This window comes from Myripristis murdjan, chromosome 2 (genome assembly GCF_902150065.1).
Source record: "Myripristis murdjan chromosome 2, fMyrMur1.1, whole genome shotgun sequence".
NCBI classification, from domain to species: Eukaryota; Metazoa; Chordata; class Actinopteri; order Holocentriformes; family Holocentridae; genus Myripristis; species Myripristis murdjan.
Genome location: NC_043981.1, coordinates 5,461,369 through 5,487,694, shown reverse-complemented (window position 1 = coordinate 5,487,694; position 26,326 = coordinate 5,461,369). Strand labels below are relative to the sequence as shown.

Here is a 26,326-nt window from a genome sequence, read left to right as displayed (position 1 = left end):
CAAACTTACAGAGAGCATGGCCACTTTGAGTTTAAAAAAAAAAAAAAAAAAAAAAGAAATCACTGACTTTGCCTCTATTTCCAGGATGAGGCGGGTGTACCAAGCATCAAAACATCTGCTGTTGTCCGGAAACTGCATTGAATTTCCATGTTGATCACAGTGGGGAGGGTGGAGATGGATGAGGAGCGGCTGATCCTGGAAAAAGAGAAGTGTCTGCCTCTCTGTGTTTCCAGCACAAGTTGCAAGCACTTGAACAAAAAAGAGGATGGAAATTTCAAAGATTTTAAATTCACCTACAGTGAAGTTACCCATGTTAGGTAAGTGCTCAGTCATTTTTGTTGGGAAAAAACAGGAAAAGTTTGCAAAAATAATTAAACCCCCACTCTGGAAGATGACCGGTTCCCGGTTTTGTGGCTCCGATGCTGTTGGATCATGTCGGGACACTTTCCAAGGCAATGTCATTGGGTAGTTGCTCATTCATTTCTGGTGTGGGTTAGTTATTCCAATCTCAAATGGCTTCACAGGTCCACAGTTTATAGAAAAAAACAACCCTCTCTGTCCCCACAGTGGTCAAGACAAAAGCCAAAACCAGGAAAAACTGAAGACATCATGGGAATGCCCAATAATATTTTGATCCTGCCTGAAAGATGAGTGTCAGTAGCACATTCACATTTTGCTACATTCAGGGATTTTCCAGTGACATCTTGAAATAAAGTGATTAAACTTCTTGCCGCAAGCGCATGTCCTTTGATTACGAAAAAGTTGAAACTGTATCAAAAAGAGGTAGTGATATCTCGCTCCACTGGCAGATCGCTTCCCTTGATTGAGGAAAAACACAAATTCAAGCCAGAGGACAGGATTACATAAAGATTGATGTTATAACAGTTTATTTTCAGAATGTAATTTGTCATTGGTTGAACACAAATATATATATATATATATATATACATACACACACAATGACAGTTGCATTTACAATATCACATCCCTCTTGGGTGCCAGCAACAGGAGCAAAAAGGGAAGAAATAAGAGGAAAAAGAGTGAGAGTGCCTCAAAAAATTAAATCAGACTGAAGGCAAAGCAAAGAAGTTTTATTTTATTGAATTTAGGCAAAAATAACTTCACAGAATATTGTGTTGGCCATCACTGTTATTGGCCAAAAAAAGCACATTTTCAATAATAAAAAAAATAGAAAACGTTTCTCACATACACCCACAGATTTTTGAGACTGCACGATGAGAGTTTCACAACTTTTAGAGGCCAGAGGTCCCAAAACTTTCACGGCAAATCAACTAAAAAGTTTGAAAAAAAAAAAAAAAAAAAAAAATCCAATGAAATCAATTAAATGTTCTTTTTTCTATGGCAGCAGCAATATGCTGCATTTTCTGTCTGTTAAAGATAGCACTAGAAATCAATGCCAAGTATGAGATTGGGACTATTTATTTCTACAAAGATGAAATGACATGCAGAGGCTGGAGGCTGGCCTCAAAAGTTGCAATCTGCGTAAAATCATTTATAACATAATTACAAATTATATCAAATTGGAAAAGATTGTTTGGCTGTACAAGTATGTATAATATTAGGTCAGACATAGATAAAAATCTAAAAATGGATAAAATCTAAATAGAAAAAAAAAAACATATAATACATAATATCAACCCCCCCCCCACCCCCCCCACCCCCCAACCAACACACACACACACACACACACACACACTATTCCACTGTGTGTTTGCTCATGTCTGTGTGTGTGTGTGTGTGTGTGTGTGTGTGTGTGTGTGTGTGTGTGTGTGTGTGTGTGTGCGCACTCACAGTACAGTATGTATCCGAGGGGCCTGTTATTGAGGATTGTAATTTTAAGCATATTTTTATACTTACATGTGAAAAGCCTCTCTGCGTGTAAACTGGCACTATTTAATGTGTAGTGTAGGTGTTGCGCCCCTGCCCAAGAACCTCAACTTCACGTCAAGCCTCGGCAAGGCAATGCACTCTGATTGGCTGATTATAAGGGGGATATCTCTGTACAGGAATGTTCTTTATATTCACACTTTACACTACATGTACATTACATTTGAGTATAAAGACACTTTAATCTCTCTGAGGCAGAATTGAAGCAGAAATGATCTCATTGGCTGAGGTAAACATCACTGGGCGGAGCCAAAGAACCACTGCTTTTCTACGTAACTTTAAACTGAAGCACAAACAGACAGACAAGAGGTAAGAGGGGAGTTGTTTAGTGTGATGAAACCAAGTGCCCCTCTGCTAACTGAAAGAATACAATCTAGCCATGATCATGGATGAATAGAGAACATTGTTATTGTCTCTGGCAGAAGGCAGAAGGCAGCCTGGAGGGGATATTGAGTTTGGTGATGTGTGTGTGTATGTGTGTGTATCTGTCTCCACCTAATCTCCCATACTACTGGCCTAATATTTTTTGTGCACAGTTATGACTACATGATCAGTGCTAACTCCTCAGGAAGTTATTCACCTAAGTGACAAGCGGAGAGTGGAGAACAGGAGAAACGCAGGCACTGCCTCCGTATTTTCCCTTTTCCCAGCAGCTGGTTTGTCACCTAAATCTGAGCACCAGAGAAGAGGAGATACACCCGGCGGAGATCTGAGTGCACTCCAGTTCCTGTCTTGCTCATGATGCTTGCCAGTTACTTAACTTGCACTATGAAAAACTCCTTCTTTGAGTTTTAAGTCAACAAATAATATAATTTCTACATTCAAACCAGCTCCTGCCTGGCACAGTTGTACTCTGATTTCATTTCATTCACGTAACAGAATCTGGACTGTGGGGTTCAAACTGTTTGCAAAAGGAGCAGCAGCAACAGGCATTTATAAAAAATACATAACAGGTGATTAGATCAACCATCTGTCGATCATAAGCCGCCCAATCCGACAAACAAACCATAATGGTACTGTGAGGCAGCTGAAGCTACACAAACAGCTGAGGCTACACTGAAGTCTTGTTGTTTCGACTGCACTGCAGCTTCTTGTGGCGTCATCCACACTTGCGGTTCCTCAAAGGACACTAACTGGTCCGGCTGTTTTGTCGCCTCCAATTCCGTTTCTTTTGGAGCATGGCCAGCTAGTTTGTGAGGTTAGAGAAAAAACTGTAGAGCTAAAAGTCCAACTGGCAGTTCAGTCATCCCCCTGCCAGATTCCTCATACTGCTTATTGTACTTGTACACACACACACAGTCTCTCAGGGTCTCCAAGAACCACGGGACCCCTGTGAGGAGTGCCTAATTAGGGGTCTCCCTGTTCCTTCTTCCTGGGAGTCCTGATTGTCTGGCACCCAGCCTCGAGGTGGTGGTAGAGGAGGAGGACGAGCTGCTGCCTCCTCCCTCTCTCCTGCCTCCCCCGCCTCCTTGAAGTCATCAGGGTCTCCGTCTCCCTCTGCCTGAGACGAGAGGCGCTTCCTCGGGGCAGGAAGTGGAGCTTTCCTGCCTCTGAGGCTTGAGCCTTTAAGACTTCCAAGGCCCCTCTCGTCCACCGTGTCTACCCCAGGAGCACCGGGCTGCTGCCGTGGATCCGACTCCCTCAGAGTGCCGAGTCGGCTCAGAGGAACCAGGGAGCGGGAAGAGGAGCGAGGTGACTGGCCAGAGGTGGACTGGAGGACTGAGACAAGGAGTTCATTTAATTTAATTTTATTTAACTGAATTAAAGCAGAGTTTAGTTTAGTTTAGTTAGTCTATGGTGGAACAAATACCAAAATATCATACTCAAGTTGAAATACTGTCACTTTACTCACATGTTACTTAAGTAAAAGTAAACTTAGTGGTCTTACAATCTTCTCGAACAACTGAAAATGTGTCAAAATACCAAAAAAAAAAAAAAAAAAAAGTTGCAGAAAGACATGATTATATATTATCTTTCCGCAGTATTGCAAAAGTAGAAGGGACATGCTGATGACAAAATAAAGTGCATAAACAAAGAATGACTGGCCACCTTCTTGTTTGTAATTAGCCGTCATTGCTAATATTTGTTTAAATGAAACTGCTGGACATCCCTGTTTGCCACTTTCCCACTTGCACACAAATTAGGCGAGTCTTTTTTGCATGCCATCTGGATTTATTTGTCTGATTTATGTTTCTTTTGTTTTAAGAAGGCCTATTCTATCTCACGTGCACAAATTCACTTTTATTTCTCTCAGGTCTTTGTGTTCCATTAATATGAGCAAACAAAATTAAACGAAAACAAACTCACCATGACTTCGTCTTCTCAGGGTAAAAGCCGACTCCAGGTTCCCACCAGGCTGCAGGGAGTAGTATTTCTGAGACTTATGCACAACCTGGTAACAAGGCAGAGACGGTCAGGTTAATTGCATCTATTTATATAGCACTGCAAAGCTCAATAAATTTGTGTCAAAGAATTTATTAAAACAAGGTTGCTATGAAAAAGGGGGAAAGGAAAGAGAAAAGCAGAGGCGGAGCATGAACATGACAACAGCACATGTAAGACAAGAGGAGAAAAATAATAATAAAAAAAAAAGGTTTATGTTTTCAAGGGAAATCTGGAGGAACTATTTTTCTCCTGGTTAAAAAGTCACCCACCGGGTCACGGAAACTTCCAGGGCGGATGCTTCGCCTGATGCTCTGGTGTCGGCGAATCAGAATCTCCTGGGCTTGGCTGTTGTTGGGCAGATTGTGTTTGCTGGTGAAGGCAATTGTCTGGATAACATAAAGAGACGCAGTGAGGGCTGGAAAAAAAATCAGCTTAAATGAGGGGAAGACTTGTAAAACTAGCACTGCAGCAAGAGGAAGTTAACATTTGATTAACAGAAATGAATAAATAAATAAATGATTTTAGTTATTGTACTTCTGGCTTGTTGCTCCAGTTTAGCAAGAAATGTTTTTCTAATGTGGGAATGTCTCTGCAAAAAAAAGTCATTTAATCTGTAAATCATTTCAGAGTCAGAATCAGAATCAGAAATGCTTTATTGATCCCTGAGAAGAAATTGGGTCAGCTGCAGTTGCTCAAATTCTCAAGAGAAAGATATATGTAAGCATAAGTGAAATTATAAGAAATAAAAAAAGAAATAGAAAAATATGTGCATTACAATTTATATGTGTATGTGTGTGTGTGTCTGTGTATGTGTGTGTGTGTGCATTAATCCTACTTGTGCGTTAATCCTAATTGTGCATTATGAGCTTTATCTATAAATATATGCATTAATCCTACAAAAAATATTACAATTATAATAACAGAAAGAAGAAACTGAGCATTTGTAAAGTATACCCATATACACCATATATACACAGGAATATTGCACTGCTGAATTATTGAAAAGCCCTACAGGTATAAATTATTAGAAATTATTGTTGTTTAGTCTTCTCTAAACAAATGAATTTTTCTTTTCTTTTCACATTATGATAGACATAAAGTGAGGCTGTATGTTAAGATTTTTCACAAAAATGTACTTTTCATCCTGATTTTTTTTTTTTTTTTTACTTGTCTTGCATAAAAAATAATTGTTCAGAAGGGTATTTTTGCAGTGTGTTCTTTGCGTTACCTTCTGTCGGATCTGGTACATGTTCTTTGACAGAATGTCGTGCATCTTTTTCACATCGGCAGCCAGGAACTTCTTCTTTGGTCTGGAGGCGGCCAACTTCTCATCGCTGACAGGAGATGAGAGCAATAAACATTGAGCAGGAGATGGAATCTAATGCATGACCATTGAGATATGTGTTGCAATTAGGATGGAGATCTGGTGGCGAATGGTATCAGCCAGCCATGACCAAATTAAATTTTGCATAAACATTGTATGCGTTTCGCTGGCTCTTTCATCCAGATTCACTGTGACAGAGCAGGCAGGAGGGCTCAGTCTTGCTGAACATCCTCCAGCTGACTCACAGTAAGTTGCTCTGGTTAATTACTGTATATTAGGTAAAGCTCTGAGATGATACTGGTAAATTAAATATGAGAATCCAGGGTGAAGTATGAAACTGTTGGTGTAAAAATATGTCCTTTACTGTAACCTAAATCACATGTAGAGGATAAAGCATGAGATAATCCCACTTATTTCCACAGAAGTTTCACTTATTATAAGGCAGATCAGCTCACTAAGATCAAGAAAATTACAAGTGGGATTATTATTTATTTATTTTTACGGTAACACTTTACAATAAGAGTACAACAATTAATGTTAGTGAACGTTAGTTAATGCCGTAATGGTTAATTAACTGTTAGTTAATGATTATTATGGCATTTACTAATGTTAATAGCATCTGCAATAACCCTTAAATAACATATAAATTAATACCTTAGCATGGTTAGTTAACTGTTACTTAATGTTTATTACCTGTTACTTAATGTTTATTACGGCATTAACTAACGTTAACTGTTGTACTCTTATTATAAAGTGCTACCATTTTAAATTTCTTTGAAGAAAAACAAGATTTCAGGACTGAATATGAGACTGAATGACTTGTTAAGATGGAGATTTTTTGCAATATATTTAAATAATTACTGGCATGTGGAGTCGTTAATATGCAAAATTAAGGAATATCAATGGATTTCTGGTGGATGTCCTTCCAATTTGGAAATGAAGCGCTTTTATTTGAATGGAATTGTGACAGTAGAGGACCTACAGATTTGTGAAGACCCTGCCTCCCTTTTAGAATGTCTTGGGCTGCAGATATGTACTTGAAAATGACCACTCTGTAGGACTTACTGGAGAGAAACGATAGATGGCGCTGCGCTGATGTCTCCCATAGGCGTGTCCAGCAGCTCCATGGCGTTCTGCAGCTCCAGTTTCTTGTACAAAGCCACGATGCTGGACTCAGCCCTGCTGTCCCGGATCAGGATCCGCCGCAGAACACGATCGTTGAACTTTTTAAACCTGAGACACAAAGACAAAAAAATTGCATTGGATGCTCTTTGTGCCTGGATAATGGAAAGTGATGAGTAAATAAAAGTGAATTAGTCTGAATCTACAGGAAGAAATACATTTATTTTCATATGAGAGAATGGCAAATAGAAAAACACACCAATTTAATTTGATCAGTGGAAACTCAAATACATAAAATTTCTGAAAATGATACAATAATAAGAGTAATGAAAGGGCAATGGGAGTTTCCACTTTTCTTGATAAACACAGTTATTAATATGCCTTTGTTTGATAAATTAATAATGCAATGCATTCACTAATGCAAACATATTAACATATACACTATCACTAATGCAAACATAAATAATCAAATAAATGCATAAATAAGCACATGTTTACATAAATAGGTAGATGAATGACTGCTCATCTGACATTTTTTGTGTAACGTCGCAGCATTCTGCTGTATGAATTCAATAAGTCCTACTTGTCTTTCCAGTAGTAGTGGCTCCACTGTCCACACAGATCCTCAATGCCACAAACCACATGCTCCATCAGCTGGTGAAACACAAGAAGACTCAGTGAGCGCATGCAGTGAGAGTCAAGTGACATTTTGCTATCAGAGGCGCTGTGGCTTAGTTGGTTAAAGCGCCTGTCTAGTAAACAGGAGATCCTGGGTTCGAATCCCAGCAGTGCCTAGACCCCAGCTTTAATCTGGGGTCTTCTATTGGTCGTCACATACAAAAAAGTGACACTGAAAAGTGAAAGTTGTTCATACAAGGGTTTATCTGCTCTGAATCCTGAGTATCCATTCACAGTTCTGGGTAATTATCAGCACAAACAGGTCCACTGCTTAGTAATAAATCACCATAGTTTTGTGTTCACTCTGACTTGTCTCATATTGTTGCTATATTAGTGTAATGTTGCAGAAAACACTGTGTTTCGGTTTGGTTGCAAAGACTCCCGCTTGCTTTTTTTTAGTCAGTAGTTTCAGCTGAAGAAGCCCAGTGAATAATCTATATATCTGGCCTGAAAGGTAAAGGTGAGAAAACCTCTTTTGCAGGCGCTGTGGCTTAGTTGGTTAAAGCGCCTGTCTAGTAAACAGGAGATCCTGGGTTCGAATCCCAGCAGTGCCTTAACCCAGCTTTAATGTGGAGAGTTCTGTTGGTCTTCATATGCGAGAAAGTGAAAGCAAAATAATGTTCATAGAAGCGTTATCTGTTCTGAATCCTGAAAATCCATTCTTACTTCTGGGTAATTATCAGCACAAACAGGTCCACTACTTAGTAATAATTTACTTTTGGTGTTAGCTCTGACTTGTGTTCATAATCTTGATGCATTAGAGACTGATGAGGTGTAATGTTGCATAAAACGCTGCATTTCGGTTTGGCTGCAAAGAGTGCCGCCTGCTTTTTTCAGTCAGTAGTTCCAGCTGAAGAAACCCAGTGAATAATGTATATATTGGGTGTGAAAGATACAGGCGAGAGCACCTCTCTTGTAGGCACTGTGGCTTAGTTGTTCTTGTAAACAGGAGATTCTGGGTTCAAATCCCAGCAGTGCCTTGACTCTGTTGGTCCTTCATGTACAAATTGAAAACTATCATTTCAAAGTAAGACCAGCAAAGTGTAGGAACTATATAAAAATACAGCCCGTATCATAGGAAAGCAAGCTAATATCCTTTTCACACAACTAAAGTCCCACTGACATTTGTTGCTTGAACTCAGTGTAGAAGGGTTATCCATTCTGAATCCTGCAGTGCTCTTGGGTAATTATCGGCCTCAGCTCCGACCACCAAAGGGGCAAAGAGGCATGTTGATAATAATAATAAACCATCATTTGGTGTGGACTCTGGACTTCATAGTGTTGTTGCATTAGAGACCGCTGAGGTGGAAGGTTGCAGAAAGCAGTCTGGTTGGACAGGCGCGCAGCCTCTGCTGATGTGAACAGAGTCACCTGCTTTTTTTAGCAGGTACTCAGGTGTCCTAATCACTTGGCCTGGCCACAGGTGTATAAAATCAAGCACTCAGGCATGCAGACTGTGAAACAAGACATTTGTGAAAGAATGGGCCGCTCTCAGGAGCTCAGTGAATTCCAGCGTGGAACTGTCATAGGATGCCACCTGTGCAACAAATCCAGTCGTGAAATTTCCTCGCTCCTAAATATTCCACAGTCAACTGTCAGCTCTATTATAACAAAATGGAAGCGTTTGGGAACAACAGCAACTCAGCCACGAAGTGGTAGGCCACGTAAAGTGACGGAGAGGGATCAGCGGATGCTGAAGCGCATAGTGCAAAGAGGTCGCCGACTTTCTGCACAGTCAATTGCTACAGAGCTACAAACTTCATGTGACCTTCAGATTAGCCCAAGTACAGTACTCAGAGAGCTTCATGGAATGGGTTTCCATGGCCGAGCAGCTGCAGCCAAGCCACACATCACCAAGTGCAATGCAAAGCGTCGGATGCAATGGTGTAAAGCACGCCGCCACTGGCCTCTAGAGCAGTGGAGACGCGTTCTCTGGAGTGATGAATCACACTTTTCCATCTGGCAATCTGATGGACGAGTCTGGGTTTGGAGGTTGCCAGGAGAACGGTACATTTCAGACTGCATTGTGCCGACTGTGAAATTTGGTGGAGGAGGAATTATGGTGTGGGGTTGTTTTTCAGGAGCTGGGCTTGGCCCCTTAGTTCCAGTGAAAGGAACTTTGAATGCTTCAGGATACCAAAACATTTGGACAATTCCATGCTCCCAACCTTGTGGGAACAGTTTGGAGCGGGCCCCTTCCTCCTTCCAACATGACTGTGCACCAGTGCACAAAGCAAGGTCCATAAAGACATGGATGACAGAGTCTGGTGTGGATGAACTTGACTGGCCTGCACAGAGTCCTGGCCTGAACCCGATAGAACACCTTTGGGATGAATTAGAGCGGAGACTGAGAGCCAGGCCTTCTCGACCAACATCAGTGTGTGACCTCACAGCTAACAAAACTCTGTGTATAATCTGTATATTTGGTGTAAAAGTGATAGATTCGCATCAGTCAGAGGCGCTGTGGCTTAGTTGGTTAAAGCGCCTGTCTAGTAAACAGGAGATCCTGGGTTCGAATCCCAGCAGTGCCTTGACCCAAGAACTTTCTTGATCTGTTGGGACGGTATCATTTGAGCCAGAGAAATAAAGACCAGTAAAACAGGGAATATTCATAGTAAAGCAAAGAAATCCTCACACAACTAAGATCCCACTCCATCCCGGAAACGGGATGGAGCTCGTTGTGAGAGGGCGACCCATTTTGAATCCTAAAGTAGTTCTGGGTGATAATCAACCTCAGCTCTGATAAGAAGAGGCACCAACAAGTACTAAGTACTAATAATGGAACATTCGAGAAAACATTGCATTTCAGTCTTTCTGGGCAGGGCCTCTATTGATGTCAAATGCTTTTTTGGCTGGTAGTTCCAGGCCAGGGGTAGGAAACCATGTGCTATGGAGGCAGAAGGCTGCCGGTTTTCATTCCAACCAAAAACTCCACCAGGTGATTTCACCGATCACCTCACTTTCAAGCAGAGAAGAAGAACTAATCAGTGACATCACCTGTTCCAGGCAAAGAAATCCTGTGTGAAATCACTATATTTGGTGTAAAAGCAGTGTGAAAAGTAAAGGTGAGAGAGGCCCTGTCAGAGGCGCTGTGGCTTAGTTGGTTAAAGCGCCTGTCTAGTAAACAGGAGATCCTGGGTTCGAATCCCAGCAGTGCCTTTATTACCTGCCTGTTCCACCTGGGAATCATTTGCTGCACTTTGTTATGCATGCCAGTTGTCAGAAACCATATCCTTCCAAAATATGGTGGGTTACTGGTTAAAGCAAATTTGCTGACAAATGATAAAAGTGAGATCAAAGTGGCAACAATGTGGAATAAAAGTCGAACTAAATACTGTAGGGTCTCAGCTTGATGATGAGCACCTAAACACTTACATTATCCTCATTTAAACTTCTGTTCTACAATTTAGATTACTGCAAAATGCAAGAAAACGTGATACCTACCCTGCTGTGAACCTCAACGTTGATAGTGTTCAGATCTTTGTTGGTTCTTCTGATGTTTATGTATTCCAATATAGGACGGATACTGATGCCCTGAAAAGTTCATTTAAAAACAAATTAAAGCATTATTCTGTATATTGAAAAAGGGTTGAACGTGATTGTCTTTGGATTACCTTGACTGCACATCAAAAGGAAAGACAATGCAGTCAAAACCAAACAAAAACTCAGAGCAGTTCAGTTCATTCAATGAGAAACTGACAAGCTGATGATTCTATTATAATCTATTCTCCTGTAAAATAAACTTTTACAGACAGTGGTGGATTCAATATATGAATAACAACATACAAAATGTGTTTTAAGAAAGAGGTTTGCTTCAGTCTCAAAAATCAGATGTCCATTTTGCACAGATAAATTCATTTATGGCGCTGTGTTCTCTGGACACTTTTATGAGTTTTGATTCAATAAAGAGCAATAAAGTTCAACAAAGAGCTGTAAGTATGTGTTTGAATGTTTTAAAATTTTGACACTTTTGAAACCTGCGTGTCACATTCCTTGTAGCAAAGGTGGCTTACGTGCTGTCATTCAAGCAATACACACTCAAGACAAACCGGCAAAACGACTCACCTGTATGAAGACGGTGAATATGATGATGGCAACCGAGGCGGTGACAAACAAATTCTTTCTGTTGATGTTATCAGGCAAGGTGAAGACCAGGGCGAAGCAGATTGCCCCTCGCAGGCCTCCGTAGGCCAGGCCAAACTGGTCCTTGTAATTGAACTGGATGGTCCGGAAGGGGTTGACAATCTGGGTCAGCACCAGAATACCTGCAAGAAGGAGAAGAGATTAGAACCACAACAAAAAAATAAAATCAATATAACAAGTGTATTCATTTTGGTGAAGACTTATGTGTATTTTTGTGTATTTTAAAGTTGCTCTGTGATCAGAATTAATGCTATTGGTCCAACCATTAAGGTGTAAGTCAACCAATTAGATTATTTCTGCCGGCAAGCTCTGCCTCTTAGAAATTTGTCTAACAATGTCCGGTCTGTATAATCTGAACCCCTGCACCTCGTAATGTCAATTAGTGCCAAAACCCTTGAGTTATGAAGAAGAATACGTCAGAGAAGAAGAAACAGATAGAGAGGATTTTTGGGTTTCCATTTCTGCATCCGCCCACTCTGCAGTATTACTTTCCCCAGAGAAATAGCAAAGGCAAAAAATGAGTGGTCAAGAAAATACGGAGCTCTCGGAGGCAATATTCAGTCATGCTAATGAAGACTTGGACAAATCTTTTGGATGATTAACCAACTACGCTTTCCTGTTCAAATTCAGATGTATGACTTCGGAGACCAATTAAATAATAATAATAATAATAATGATGATGATCAGGAATCTTCTTGGAGGCTTTTCTACTCTGTGTAAAGGAGAAAGCCTGGGAATGAGGTTAGTGTGAGCCCAATGGGATCTGTGCATACACACACACACACTTCGGTGTACATCAGCCCCATATTCTCACCCAGTCCTCTCCAGACGAAGGCAAACAGCAGCGTGAACAGGATGTAGGCCCAGTTCCACTCGTGCTCGGTCGTTATGGTGACGACCCCCAGGAAGAAGAAGATGAGGGTCTCTGAGATGGTGGCCAGCATCTTGACAACGTGGCGGATGGTGGTGCAGGATCGCTGGGACACATTCTCCTCCACGTAGTACTTCATGGTTATGGCACACATTACAATGCTGTGGGAAGGAGGCAAGACTTTAAAGAATATCGTATGAATTGTGTTGTATTCTCCTTTGTTTTTCCCTTCGAATAATACATTTAATGCTTCTTTCCTGCAACCGACTGAAAATGGACCTGCAGACACTGATTGCATACCCAAAAGTGCATGAAAACAAAGTATGCACACAACATGCAGATTGGAGTTTGACAGACATTTTTTGGAAGCAGAACTGCTCTGGAGGCAGAAATAAATTTTATTGGTTGGAGTCAATGTGTGTTTAATCCAAAGGGGGATACTGATTGGCCCAAGGCGGAATGACAGTCACAGCTCGAAACACGGTGACGTATTCACTTCATACTTGGGCGTTCTGCTCCTCAATCATTCATAAGGGATGATGTGTTTATTGTTGCTGCGTCTCATTTGCCTTGCTTGTTATTTATATGTTTGGTTGCTTTGAACTTTTTACCTCCTTGTTGAGTTTTGATGTCTTTCCTGTCAGCGTTTGTCATCCTAATCCATTTTTTATACTTCCCTGTTTTGTTGTGACTCTCGGGCCTTCTGGGGTGTTTTGTTACACCTTGACAGCTCACATTTCTTTTCGACTCCGTTTTTCTGGCTCCCTCATTATTTGTAAAAGTAAACTAAACGGAGGAAACTGCCCAAGGGCACTTCAAACGACGGCGGTATGGTAGGTGTAATACATGCCACCCTCTATGTTTCAGTCTCAGCTGGAATATTTCCTCCCGTCAGTGTCAGTAGGCCTACAGCTGCCTTTTGATTTCTCTTGTTGCTCTTTCCGCAGAGCGTTCTGTCATTGCTATTTCCCAAAAGGTTTGATATGACACCATTCTCACAAAAAAGTCAACTTTTCTCTCAAATGTTTTTCAGTATTTGGACTTGGAAGAAAATACGCTGTCTTTTGAATGTCATCCCACTGCCAAAAGAAATTATTTTTTTTAAACTGAGTATTAAAGATTAACTAAACCCCAAATTCAAATGTGTGTGAAGTGTGTCCACTAATGGTGAAAGCAGGGTGCCTGGTCTTTGGTGGTAGGTGATGTCGCCATCTGTTGTTCGTTATGCTGACATCACCTGGTACCAAGGACTAGGCACCATACTTTTCACCATTTTTTAAAAAACATATTTTGCTGAGTGAGGATGCATGCGTTTTCAGCAGCTCAACATTTCACATTCAACAGTTCTACTTTGGCTTTTATGCTGCATTTATGTCATTTTGGAAGAGCCGTAAAAAAATTGGTGGTCTAATCGTTATAACTTGGAATTGTTCACATTAAATCCAATGGAACACATACAATCAAATGATGCCAATATGACATTCATCTTAATTATAACTTCATAAACTAATATACGTGGCCAGTGGAGTCTTGCCTAGCAGGTTAGATAGCCTAGAAGTTAACTAGCTTCTTCTTCCTCGCTAAATTGAAACAGCAGCTCCTGAGATCACTGGTGATTTTTATACTTGTTAGGTCTGTCTAAAGTCCTACGCATGTTGTTGTTGTTAATTCTGGTTTTATATTTTCCAATTTTCCAGGTATATTTCCCATCCTGCATGTGAACTGATTTGGCCGATGTGGTAATAAGGTCAGCTGGCATTTTGTCATCCCAGTCTCTCAGCCCTTTCCATTTTAGTTATCCAACCTAAAGCCCACTGACCCATTCCAATGGATGCAAAACCAATGACCTGACCATGACCCAGTGATCCTCATTGGGTCACGGTCAGGTCATTCTTTCTGTGTTTAGGCTACATCCGACATTTCCACTCACGCCATGATGCTGGAAATGGCAAACAGCTCAGCCACCAAGTAGGCCAGGTAGCTGTACATGAAGACGAAGAGGGGCTCGATTTGGCGGACGTTGTAGGTGAAGCGGGTGGTAAAAGCCGCCACAAAGCCAAACAGGAAGCCAAAGAGGACACCGCCAATCCCAACCACAAAAAACCTGGCCACGCCCAGAAACACATCTGTGGATTCGACAACGGGCATGTCAGCCACAAAGCTGAACATGTTATAGAGTACCTGGGAAAAGAGAAAAAAAAATACAGAGAGAGACAATGAGTGATGGACATAGATAAATGAAAAACAATAATACTGGGCTTTGTCAAACATTAAGTCCAATCCAGCATATAATATATGCAGGTCAGCGTTTATACTAGGATCAAACTGTAATAACATATTTATGAATAGTATGTCTCCCATTTACACCATAACACACACAGGTAGACCATAAGCCTTGAAAGAGCTCACCTCCTGCAAACCTGTTTTACTTTCTTATGAAGCAGGTTAGACTAGAGTCAAACAATCCTAAGCATCTGACCTAATACATCTACTGCAGAAACTCTTATCCCACAAGCTGTTGATACTGTCAAACTGTAATCCACATTAGAGACCTTCAAAACAAATGCGAACTCTGTTACATTTGCAAGATTTTGAAAGCAGCATGGAATGGAGGATGTTTAGATCAACATGCATTTTTTTTCTATACTTACAAATCAAATGCAACTATTCACCTGCCTAAAGTGTCATTGCGCAATTTCTTTATTCAATTGATTCAGCTCAAAGTAAATCTAGTTCATGTGCTCGGTAGTAAATACTGAGTCTACACTGTGTTTATGAAAAAAAAAAAATCATATTATTGTTTCAATTTTTTTTGGATGCATAAAAGTGATACATTCTAACATTTGGCACAGCTTTTATACACAATTCCTTTTTCACAACTTGGACAATGGATGTTACTGAGGACAATCAGTGTTAGTCACTCTTGAGTGAAACTTGCCTCGCGAGTGAAACCACCCTGCAGCAAATGCAGGTTTACCTAAGCGCCACTTCCTGTCAGCTCTGGGAAACTGGACAAACTGGACTGAGGGAAAAAAAAAACTGCAAAGCTTAAAAGAGCTTGTCCCTACATAAGAGCCTGCCATGTCTCTCTCTCTCTCTCTCTCTCTCTCTCTCTCTCTGACAAATGAAAAAGAAGATATTTGGGCCTGAAGAGTATGCAGTCTACTGATGTTGTGTAACATAATTTCTGGGTATAATGCTATTTTTTTTTCACTAGGGCTGCAAAAATGTTTTATTGTTTATTAGAAGTGGAGGGATAAATCTCTTTTCTTGTTCCCTGTTACTTGCTCACAATGGATACTATTGCTTTAACCGGGATCTTCCAATTGAAGGACAGTGTTCAAACTCACTGCATCAACCATCAACCACTCATTTATAAAACATTTATCATTAAACTTGAGGGGAATGCTGTGGGGATGAAATGTACAGATCGAACCGTGCCATGTCAGATTCTGCAGTATCACAAGGCCAATTCTGGCTTCAGTGGCTCCTGATTCGCTGTGGTGGGACAGTTAGCATTTAGCATTCGCAGTTTATGACTAGATGTAGTATGACAGGCAAGTGTGAGGAATACACACACATACACACACACTCACTGCCCCCTCCACTCACCACAGTGACAGCATCATTGAAAAGCCCTTCTCCAAATATGACTATATAAAGCTGCTCATTGACCCCGATGTCCTCAAACACATTCAGCGCAGCTACAGGGTCCACTGCTGATATGATGGAGGCAAACAGCAAGTTCTCCTGAAAAGAAAGAAAGAAAGAAAGAAAGAAAGAAAGAAAGAAAGAAAGAAAGAAAGAAAGTTAAATTATTTGCCTTAATCAAGCAGCAAACTTATAAAAGGATTAGGATTTAATCAGTTTCTCAACATTTAGGCCACTTTAACATCCCTCCACATGTGAAAAATGCAGAAAATCTGGTTATTTAACTTCTATATAGTTCTCATATCAGAATTAAGCATTTTGAATGTTATGTTGTCCAGTTCCATAACTCATATTCACTCATTTTCATTTCAGGCACTTACATTTTGGCTGATGCTTTCATCCAGAGCACCTTGTGGTGAACGTCACACAACATATGCCATTTGGTGAACTCCTTTAATTCAAAGCATCTTACAGAACCATGACTACGTTTTTTTTTTTTTTTTAACACATTGGCTTGCCAGATCAGGAATCAGGCCCCTAATCTGGCAATGCTGGTGTCATAATCAAATCAGTGAGCATAAAATAGTGGGTTTGGTGCCTTGTTCAATGTTCTTTTGACAAGAAACATCATTCCTGAAAGACTCAATTCAGCTCTTTGCAAGGCTCAAACATTTGACCTTTATATTAGAAGACATCTCTCAGACCATGAAGCTACTCTGCCATCCCTCTGCCTCCTGTTGTGCAAAACTGACCTGCAGGTTGATATCTTGAACCCCAAACGCCTCAATCTGGCAGATGGCGAAGAGAGAAAGCCCGATACCGATGCTGTTCCACAAAGTTCCTACCACGGCGTACCACACCACTGTCCCTATGTTCTCGAAGAACGGACGCGTGGGCATGAAGTAGCCGTTTTCCAGGACGATTGGTGGGAGCATGTAGAGGAAGAAGACGTTTGAGCTGAGGACAGCAGGAGGCTCCTCCTTGACTGAGTGCATGATGGCGCCAACAATGAGGCCGATGCTGATCAGGAGGCAAGACTCTGGGATCCAGATGGTGATTTTGTGAGAAACGTGGAAGCCTGTTGGAGAGGACAGAGGAGGAGAGAAGAAAGAGGGAATAGTACAAGAGAAAAGGAGACAAAGGAATGAGTAGAGAGAAGAAAAGATGAAATTAGAAAGGAAAGCAAAGAGGAGAAGAGGAAAATAGGGGATGCAATTCTAGGCTTGGGTTTTTGCCTTCAATACTATCCCCTGCCAGTGTCACTGTATATCTGCACTTCACACACAGACACACACTCACACACACACCTCTGGTCACATTCCAACAGTAATCACAGATTTAGGGTTAATGCAAACATACCAATTTTGGCAAAGGAGGCCAGCAGTACCCACAGTGTAAACTCAAAAGGAACCTGTATCCGAGGGTAATCCATAGTAAAAACTGGTAGGTTGGCCTTTTCCTCTTCGGGGAAAGGTTGGGGTTCATGATCGAAAGGTTTTACAACGGGAGGGTTAGCTGATGGGCTAGCAGGGTTTGATGACTGAATCTCACATTTCCCTCCAGTGCAGAAAAACAAGAGGAGTAAAAGGGCACAAAAAGCTGCACTCCCCATCTTTAGCTGAGACAAAATCAAGTTCCTCATGTCCGCAGGTCAACCTCTGTCTCAGGTATTTGCAGTGGAAGTCATAAAAAATTAAAAATACGACTCCTAAAAAATTGAAAAATGTTCTTTGTACAGCTTCAGTGGGTTGCAGCAATAATCATAAAATGAAATACACCTGATTTGAGTCTGATGTTGTTTGCTCCATGTTTGCTCCTAATCCATTTCAAAAGCACCGCAATGTCACACAGTTTCACATATTATTTGTTTGTTGCCGTAAATACAAATAGGAGTGCTCCTTCTACTCATCAGTCTTTACTAGTTCCTATATGTGCAATGCAATTCAGGTTTTGACTGTTGCTTAACCTGCTTGTCACATCACCTCTGTGCCTTGCCTACTGGGTGGAGCCCAACTGGAATTTCAACAGTAAATGTCAAGTAAGTCCAGAGGTAACGAAGAAAACCACTTGACTGTGTTGTTCTTGTTTATTAAAACTAATTCTACTGCTGCATTAAATAGATAACTGCCAAAGTCAACCATATCAGACACGGACACCCAGTGGAATTTGTCATGTTGGATCTGCAAGTTTGGAGCCACAACAGCGCCTGAATTAAACCTGCGATTACAAACAACAGCCACATGATGGCGACAAGCGGCCATTTAACTTGTGACCCTGTTAGTTGGAGGAAACAGGTGCACTTTCCCTGAGCAGAGGGCCTTATCCGACAGACGTGCCCAAGTGAGGACTATTTTTTTTTTTTTTAAAGAAAATAATAATACAAGTGTTTATTATCATTATTATTGTTAGCATTAGTCACAGCAGTTGTAGCATCCTAGAGCAAATAATTGCAATAGTAGTAATAGTCATACTGTAGCCAATAGTAACCTATAGCAGCAGCAGCAGTACTGACAGTAGCTTTAACAGTCTGAAGTGGTAATGGTAGTATCAGTAGTAGTTGGACTTGAAATAACAGTTGTTGTAGTTGTAGTAGAAATGAACTAATTATTGTACAATCAACGTTCTGCACAATTAAGCCTGCAATCTAGACATGAATCTGGCACCCTTAATAATAATGACACAATTTCTGCATGCGTTTTCAATTTGTATTTTTATTAGAGGGGGGAAATGACATTACATTAATTTATTTGCACAGGCCTTTGCATATAATTTGAATGAAAAACAAGTAATAATCAAATACCCCTATGGTGTTTACCATTTGAGCATTTACAGAAAGACAGAGAGACAGACACACGCACACGCACACGTACGCGTTCGCACAGTCATACATATGCACATGTGCGTGTCAAAAGTATATTTTCTACACATCTTAACTGTATTTTTGTGTGAAAACTAAAAATAAACTGAAAATGAGATGACGTGTGTGGGCATTTTTTTCTACTTACATCTTGCACATCTTGCTTTAGCTAAATTCTTACTGTATTGTCGCGAAACAACTGATATGACAGAGGTGGTTACATGTCTGCAGCGGGGGTTTACGTACGCAGGCGTGCCGGCGCGGTGACGCAACCGGCGTGCCACCGAGGGGGCGGGGCCAGTCACTGCAGCTACAGCGCGTGAAAGAGAGCGAGAGAGGGAGGGAGAGAGGGAGAGCAGTTAACTGACGCCCGCATTACAACAGTTGTCTGGCTTCAAAATGGATATTTAACAACAACAACACAAACCGGTAAGAAACATCTGTTTACCGTGTATTTGAATGTAAACCACAGAGCCAAAGCACGACTTGACGACTCGAGCAGCCTAAACGCGCCGTTTACCGGTTCATTGTTTACTGTGAGCCGCAAGTTAGGAAACGCAGGGGTCGGACAGTTCGTTTAGCATCTAAATATTTTCACAAACAACACAGAATTGACTGACATTCGTGTAAAATAGGTCAAAATAACTGTGGCTTGCGGAAACATTTAAACAGACGTAGGAGAAGGAGTGGATACAGGCGAACAGAAAAGCGTAGAAAACGGTTGACTAGAATACAAAAATGCAAGATAGAGTACAATAATAGAGTCAGAGTGCGGTAGAATAGAGTATGTTGGAGTATAATAGAGCAGGTTTGTCAGATATCAGCAGCTTCCTTGAGTATGGCAGGTCACAGCCTGGAAAACACTGCTACTGCTATTACGTAACTTAGTTAGGAAACGGTGCATTATTCCTCCTAGGCTGTGTGTGTGTGTGTGTGTGTGTGTGTGTGTGTGTGTGTGTGTCTTGGTGTGTGTGCGTATGTATTTATTCCCCTGTGGTTGGAAACATGAAAAAGGCTTTGTGCCAGCGTTGCCACAGAGGGTCAGATGGGTACAAGGTGATCATGCTGTTGGTTTGTGTGTGGTATGACAATAATCGCGCACGCGCATAGTCCCGTGCACGAGCTGTAACCACCCTACGTGCCATCTCCTGTCAGGTGTGTGTATTGGTCAAAGATGGTGTGTGCAGCCTTGCATGTGTCAATGCTAGTGCAGTACTTAAGTGTAAGTGCATTGCTTGCAATGTGTGTGTGTGTGTGTGTGTGTGTGTGTGTGTGCATGTGTGCATATATATCCATAAGGTTTATCGCAGTGTATCAGACTTCTGTGGTCTCAAGTTTCGCTGTGTGAGACTCAAGGTCAACTGGACACACACATCAATTTGAAAAACTGATGATGCTCAGACGAAGAGGAGAGTGACCTGCTTCAAAACGAGGCCTTTGCTTTGCTCCTGTGTGTGTGCGTGTGTGTGTGCTTGGTGCCCTCTAAGTTCTCATTCAAATTTTACCTTGCACATTTGATACTTCCACATTCAAACGTGACAACATGCTCTTGTATGCTCAAGCAAGAGCGTTTCTCTACTGTGTCAAACCTTAACACATCTCAGTATCTTTCCTGTGTTTGTCAAGCTGTGTTAATATTTTAGTGGTACAATTTTGTTTTGGATTCGTTTCGGGTGTCTCGTTGCATGAAGTGGCTCTAGCTGCCAGACAAGACTTAACCTGGGATGTTCTGAACATATATCAGCGAACTACAATGACAATAATTCACAAACTGAACGGAGCCAGAGTTTGAAATGTAGCTTCGATAAAACGATGAAAGTAGAAGAGTCAGTTGAAAGAGCAGTTCATTTAAAATCCAGACCTTAGTGCAGCTTATCCACTCAGATCTTCCCTGTTTACTGGCCCTCCTGACACACCCGAGAAAACCCACTACCCTTGGTGGTGTCAGGTTTTGTTGGGAACTATTTCCTGTCAATCTGTGTCTGTTTGCCCTTGTGCATAGATTGTAGTTTGCGGATGTTATGCGTAAGGATACTGACAGTTTGGATGGTTTGGAAACTTCTCCAAAAAAACAGATACAATTTAAATGGACAGATTGCACAAGAGGGAAGTGAGGAAATACATATATATATATATATATATTTGTGTTTTGGGTGAGCTGTTCCTTTAATTTGCTTTGACAAGATTCAGAGACTATAATCCAATAAGCAGCAGCCAACAGGAAACACTGCATTTGTTTACAAGCATGATGCATCACATGCAAGAGTGCTTTGAAGGCATGCGTGAAAATTTTTGAGTAATGTGAATGTGAGGGTTTCATTAGCTTATTCAGTAGTGTAGAAGAAGGTTTCAGTGTTGTAAAGTGCATTTTAGTGTTATTTATGAAAGTGCAGTGGGCAAAAGTGTGTCTCTTCTTTTGCCGTGGGAGATACAATGTGATTAGGTAAAGTTTGAATTTTGTCCCATATGGCTCCTCATACATATCCCTCAGCAGGCTCCCATGCAGCATTCAGGCAGTATTTGCATTCAGGCAGCATTGCATGCAGCACGGCTGCAGCTGCAGAGGAGGGATGATGAGACTTCAACAGAAACACAGCACAGAGCTGAGGCCAGTTTTGCTTCAGCAAGGAAGAGGCAGCAGGAGGTTGTAGTGGTGAGAGAGAGCTTAACAGGAAGTACATATTAATTTCAGCAATACCTTGTCTGTCCGTCATGTTTAAACGTCTCTGAGAAAGACACTAATGCCCCGTAAAAATAACCCCAGGTAACACTAATCCTGTGGAAATTCAAATCCTTGTAAAATATTGTGCCACGTCCTGTCAGAAAATAACGTTTTCCGGTATATGTTATTTTTTGTTTGGGGTCTTTTGCTAATGAAGGAGGCACTCATGGAGATTCACGGCCCAAGTTCATGGCATAATTATTATCCAACTTTAGACAGAAAATCACATCCAACAAAAGACGTTCAAATGTCAATCAACTGGTCAGAGGGATGACACTTGCACCTGCTTCAGGTGAGATCATTTTCTGTAGTAGGCTGTAGGCTTATTATCTGCATAGTTGGCTACAGTAGGACTGACTGTGATTGAATAGTCTAACTGCACATGTATGAATTGTTGTAATTGTTTTAGTAATGATTGTATTACATAACTAATGGAATACCAAAAACTGCGTAAGATGCATAGCACATGTTTGGTGTGACAGCAATGCGTAGATGGAGTTGATGTACTGATGTCTGTTTTTACTAATTATGACTATTATGACTCATTGTAGAGTTGCTTTATTCCGTATGATCATACCAGTGATTTTGATGTTTGGCCCATTTTCTACTATTTATCCCCATTTTACATTGCACCAAACCATTTTCCAAATCCTGCAGGGGTGCTAAAGATCTTAAAACATATAATCAAAATTTCTTGATTTTTTTTTTTTTTTTTTATGCTGATTTTTGGTTGACAGTGGAGGTCACATGACTGCTGGACTGGGGAGTACACGCTCTGGAAGCTGGAAAAGGTGCATGAAGTGTCCTGAGTTCATTCACTGTTGGCACTTCAGCTGAGGAGGTTCCCTTTTATTCTTTGTTCCTGAGTGTGTTGAGTGATTAGTTTATTCCATTTGATTTGATGTTCCAAGTCACACTTTCTTTGTCATTGTACAGCTGTGTATCTAATCACTCTAGTTAATCCTTGCATTATTATGATCTGTTATAGGGATGTATTGATGTACTGATAGGCATCACTCAGAGTTGTTCATTGATTTCTGTATTCAAGATGTTGTAGAATAGAATTTAATTTGTATGTATACTTTCTTTTGATTGTAGAAACCACTCAGCTGCACCTGACACTGACTGAAATGCCAAAAGCGAATAAATGCTATCAAACACAATCTGCTGATTGCTACTACTCCTGTGGTCAAATCCGTAAAGTCCAGTCCAGTGCATTCCTGTAAAACAAACACTTTACAGTGTTCTGTTTCTGCAGCTAAAGACGTCGTCAACATTCATAAACCACAGTGCTATTAATTGGCTGTGGAAAGCAAACGTTTCCCTGGGGACTATTTTACAGCAGTGGGTGCATTTCACTCCGCCCGATTTCAAGTCATTAAAACACAACACTGCTGCTGCTTTTAGGAAAACTAATAAAGTTAATTTTCATATTGTAGTGGAGTGAAAGGAAACCAATGGCTGGATAAAAGGAAGGAAAAATTTAATTGGACTTTTAAAAAAACTACTGCTTGGGAAAAGATTAGGTTAAATGTGAAGTAAACATTTTGTAGATTTTATTTTGTAGACATAAAATCACTAATATGGTCCTTTTTATGTAAAGAAAGCAATATCTGTGTTGGCTGGCAGAACTCCACGTAAGTCAAACCTTAATCATACATCTTGTTACATGTAAACATTGCAGTTTGGATGGCTTTTTGCTCCCATTCAGTTTGATAAGCAGGCATTTCTTACGAGAGGTGAAGGCTATTTATTCAAATAGGCCCTTCACACTGTCAGGGCCATGTTGACAGAGTGTGATTTGATTTTAATTCAAGTGGTTAGTACTCCACCTTGTTTCCGTCACAACTGTTTAAGTGTGTGTGTGTGTGTGTGTGACGTGACTCTTCTTTACTCTCCCACTCAGGAGGGCTGAACAGCAGCCTGTTGTTCATCCTCATTTACGTACCTCTCTCTCTTCATCAAACATCACACATCTGCTCACTGTGTGCATGTGGATTGGTGTGATCTGTGTGCTGCTGCCCTATTACCATTTTTTTTTTTTTTTACTGTGGCAGTGAAGTGTAGCCTCCATAATGAAGGGAAGAGGGGAGATACACTCAGTGGGCCCTTAATGAGCTGTATCACCCCATTCACCTAAACGGATCGCTCTAGTCAGGTCATATTTATCATAAAGCGAAAAGGCTCGTCACTAAGTGCTTTACAGAGGACGAAGAACACTGGAAGAGATAGAAACTAGAAGTACAGAAACTAGATGTACATAGCCTACATGATAGGATATCTGTCCATAAGTAGAAACAAGCGAATATAAAAATCTGTAGATAAATACAAGATAAATAAATGTACTAAATGTTAGCTATTGCACTAGAAATAATAAGGTTGCATAATATGATACAGGCTAAGAGTAAACAAAAGAAAAGGTTTAGGCTAATGAGACACTGAACGATAAATGTCCTATTTCATGTCTCATTGGGCAACAGTCAAACTAGAACTATTATTTTTTTTCATTTTTGCACGCTGTATATTTACATCTGTTTCTATGTCTTTCATTTCTTTTTTTTTTACTGCAGCCAGGTACAGAGAGATTGAGTCAGTGTTAAAAGTGAAGGTTGCACCCAAAATGAGTGGGAGAGCGCAGGACTGACAATCTACTTCCTGCCTTAAAATGAAAAGTTTCATATTGCAGCTCTGTGTGCCACTCTTTATTGAGCTGGCAGGGACTCGACATCTTGCTCAAAGACACTTCAGCAGGGTGCCTTTCACTTGCCTTGAGTTTCTGCACAGAAGTGATTCCAGGTTCAGGACTCTGTGCCACTGCATAATCCCTTTACAAGGATTTATGTTTGTTAATGTGAAGTTCACACAGGCTGATGCAGGTTTAATAATATGACATGAAATCCTACAAAATAAATCACTTGGTATTGGAGTATTGGAGCCCTGACTGCTTTTACTTCCTGGAAAATGGTGTAATAGGTCCAACATTTTATATTTTATTGAGAGAATATGGTCCCAATAAAGCTTTCTGTCCTAGTAAGTGATATCCCATTGGTTTACACTTTTGAACGATCCTTTCCTGCATTATTCCCTGCCCTAACATCCTTTTACAACAAGAAATACATCAAGTCATGGAAGTAAGCTGTCATTTTGATACTTTATGTACTTTAAAAAGTAATGGTGTTAGTTGGAGTTCTACAATAACATACACTCAAAGTTTGGGATGTTTTTAGGGCATGAAACTAATACACTTGGTGCCTGAAAATTTGCATATTATGGGATGATACATTGAAAGTAGCTGAACACAAAAATCTGGCGGTGTGCATCGTGGGGCAGAAAAATGAGTCCTGGTATAGGCTAAATTTTGTTTTGCTGCAGTATTCACAAGTGAGCTGGTTTGCCCACTGCAATTTCACTAGTTTGCATAATGAATAGCATTAATTTCACATTTGTAATGACAGCATTTTTAAATTCTAGCAAGTTGTCGCCATAACTAGACAGATTTGTGGTTCAGACATTCTGCACAGTCAGGCGTTGTTGTCATGTTGAATCATATTGTGCATCAAATCATTTTGTGAGATAAGTACATTGTATCACCCCTACATTTTATATTTAGCTTTATGAATGTTTAGCTCTTGGTGGTTCTGTGAAATGCTTAGCCACACTTTTCCTTGACACAGGGCTGTTAGTGGACACATTTGCTGTGACCTTTCAGCTATTGAGCCGTGTCTGTAATCACCGGTCCACTGTGCTGCTGTATCAGAGAATTGCAATCTCATAAACAGGAGCTGAGAATGCTGCTGGACTCAGATTAGAAACCTTGTGGGTGAACATCCTTCGTCACAGTTTCTCCTCAGAGCTTTTCTCTGCTTTCCCATCCAGTAACTTCACTCTTAATTAATAACCGGAGACACTTGCTGATAATCTTGCTACTAGAGGCTCTTTTGCATAACAGCTTGCCCAGACATCTTTTGTTTTGTTATTCCTTGCCTCCTTGTACATTGCACACCCACATGCATACACACACACAGACACACGTTCTCTCAGGCACACAGGAATGCTGTGTGTCTTTGATGCTTGCTCACATGCAGTCTTTACCACGTACACACACTTTGCTGAGGCGTATGAAGTTGAGATGGTTTGAAACACACACACGAAAAGTCTTGTCTGCTGATGTGCGGCGCCCTTATGCAACAGCCTGATGAATTATTGATAAATGTCTGGGTAAATGGAGAAGCATCAAAAAGAAAAGCGAAACCTGGCTCTCTTGCTGTGTGTGTGTGTGTGTGTGTGTGTGTGTGCACTCTTGGCCGTACAGATTGTACCACCAGGATAGGACCCCCGGAGGGACAGATGGGGCCTGGCTGAAAACGTGATTTGTCTCCCTATCAGTTCTGTGTGCGGCCCATCCCTGATTTTAAGCATTTAAGTTCTGTGAAAAATAGATTGGTTGATGAGGTCATCTATCATAATTCCATATAGTTTTAAATTATATAATTAGATCAGAAAAAAATAATTATAAGATACATAGTGCTAAATTTACATGAAGTTTAAAAATAAGCGAGGAATTCAAATTTTATTTTTCAACCCAAGATCATGTCTTGCTGCCCTTCTCAAGTGTTAAATGACATTTTTTTTCTCTCCAGAAAAATGAACAAATGTTAAAAATAC

The 26,326-nt window shown here is 40.7% G+C and overlaps 2 protein-coding genes and 4 non-coding genes across 10 annotated transcripts in view; 5 read left to right on the top strand and 1 right to left on the bottom strand.

Moving 5' to 3' along the window:
* Nucleotides 1-1,758: 1,758 nt before the first annotated feature.
* LOC115375309 (sodium/hydrogen exchanger 2-like) lies at nt 1,759-17,922 on the bottom strand. The gene is made up of 13 exons (XM_030074729.1): nt 17,442-17,922; nt 16,835-17,160; nt 16,044-16,181; nt 14,362-14,612; nt 12,375-12,592; nt 11,483-11,682; nt 10,862-10,951; nt 7,323-7,393; nt 6,683-6,850; nt 5,522-5,627; nt 4,563-4,679; nt 4,216-4,300; nt 1,759-3,627 (listed from the first exon to the last, which is right to left on the bottom strand). The coding sequence occupies exons 1-13, from the start codon at nt 17,722-17,724 to the stop codon at nt 3,212-3,214; spliced, it is 2,469 nt and encodes an 822-aa protein (XP_029930589.1). The 5' UTR covers nt 17,725-17,922; the 3' UTR covers nt 1,759-3,211.
* Nucleotides 7,460-7,533, top strand: trnat-agu (transfer RNA threonine (anticodon AGU)). The gene has a single exon. It is a non-coding gene; the product is annotated as a tRNA-Thr (tRNA).
* trnat-agu (transfer RNA threonine (anticodon AGU)) lies at nt 7,898-7,971 on the top strand. The gene has a single exon. It is a non-coding gene; the product is annotated as a tRNA-Thr (tRNA).
* Nucleotides 9,875-9,948, top strand: trnat-agu (transfer RNA threonine (anticodon AGU)). Its single transcript has one exon. It is a non-coding gene; the product is annotated as a tRNA-Thr (tRNA).
* Nucleotides 10,503-10,576, top strand: trnat-agu (transfer RNA threonine (anticodon AGU)). The gene has a single exon. It is a non-coding gene; the product is annotated as a tRNA-Thr (tRNA).
* Nucleotides 17,923-19,266: 1,344 nt separating the features above from the next.
* Nucleotides 19,267-26,326, top strand: part of LOC115371394 (type I inositol 3,4-bisphosphate 4-phosphatase-like) — a 70,405-nt gene continuing 63,345 nt past the window's right edge. For all 5 annotated transcript variants that reach the window (XM_030068767.1, XM_030068758.1, XM_030068776.1 and 2 more), the window contains exon 1: nt 19,267-19,368. The gene's annotated coding sequence lies outside the window, so the exon portion shown is untranslated. The remainder of the gene's footprint in view (nt 19,369-26,326) is intronic.

What these genes read in the sequence shown, in the direction of transcription:
- LOC115375309 (XM_030074729.1), bottom strand. Translation starts at nt 17,724, where the DNA reads ATGAGGAACTTGATTTTGTCTCAGCTAAAGATGGGGAGTGCAGCTTTT. An exon ending in CACTACTACTGGAAAGACAA is followed by an intron (nt 6,851 to 7,322) that starts GTAGGACTTATT and finishes TTTGTGTCTCAG; the next exon opens with GTTTAAAAAGTTCAACGATC. An exon ending in CCTGAGAAGACGAAGTCATG is followed by an intron (nt 3,628 to 4,215) that starts GTGAGTTTGTTT and finishes TCCTTGTCTCAG; the next exon opens with TCCTCCAGTCCACCTCTGGC.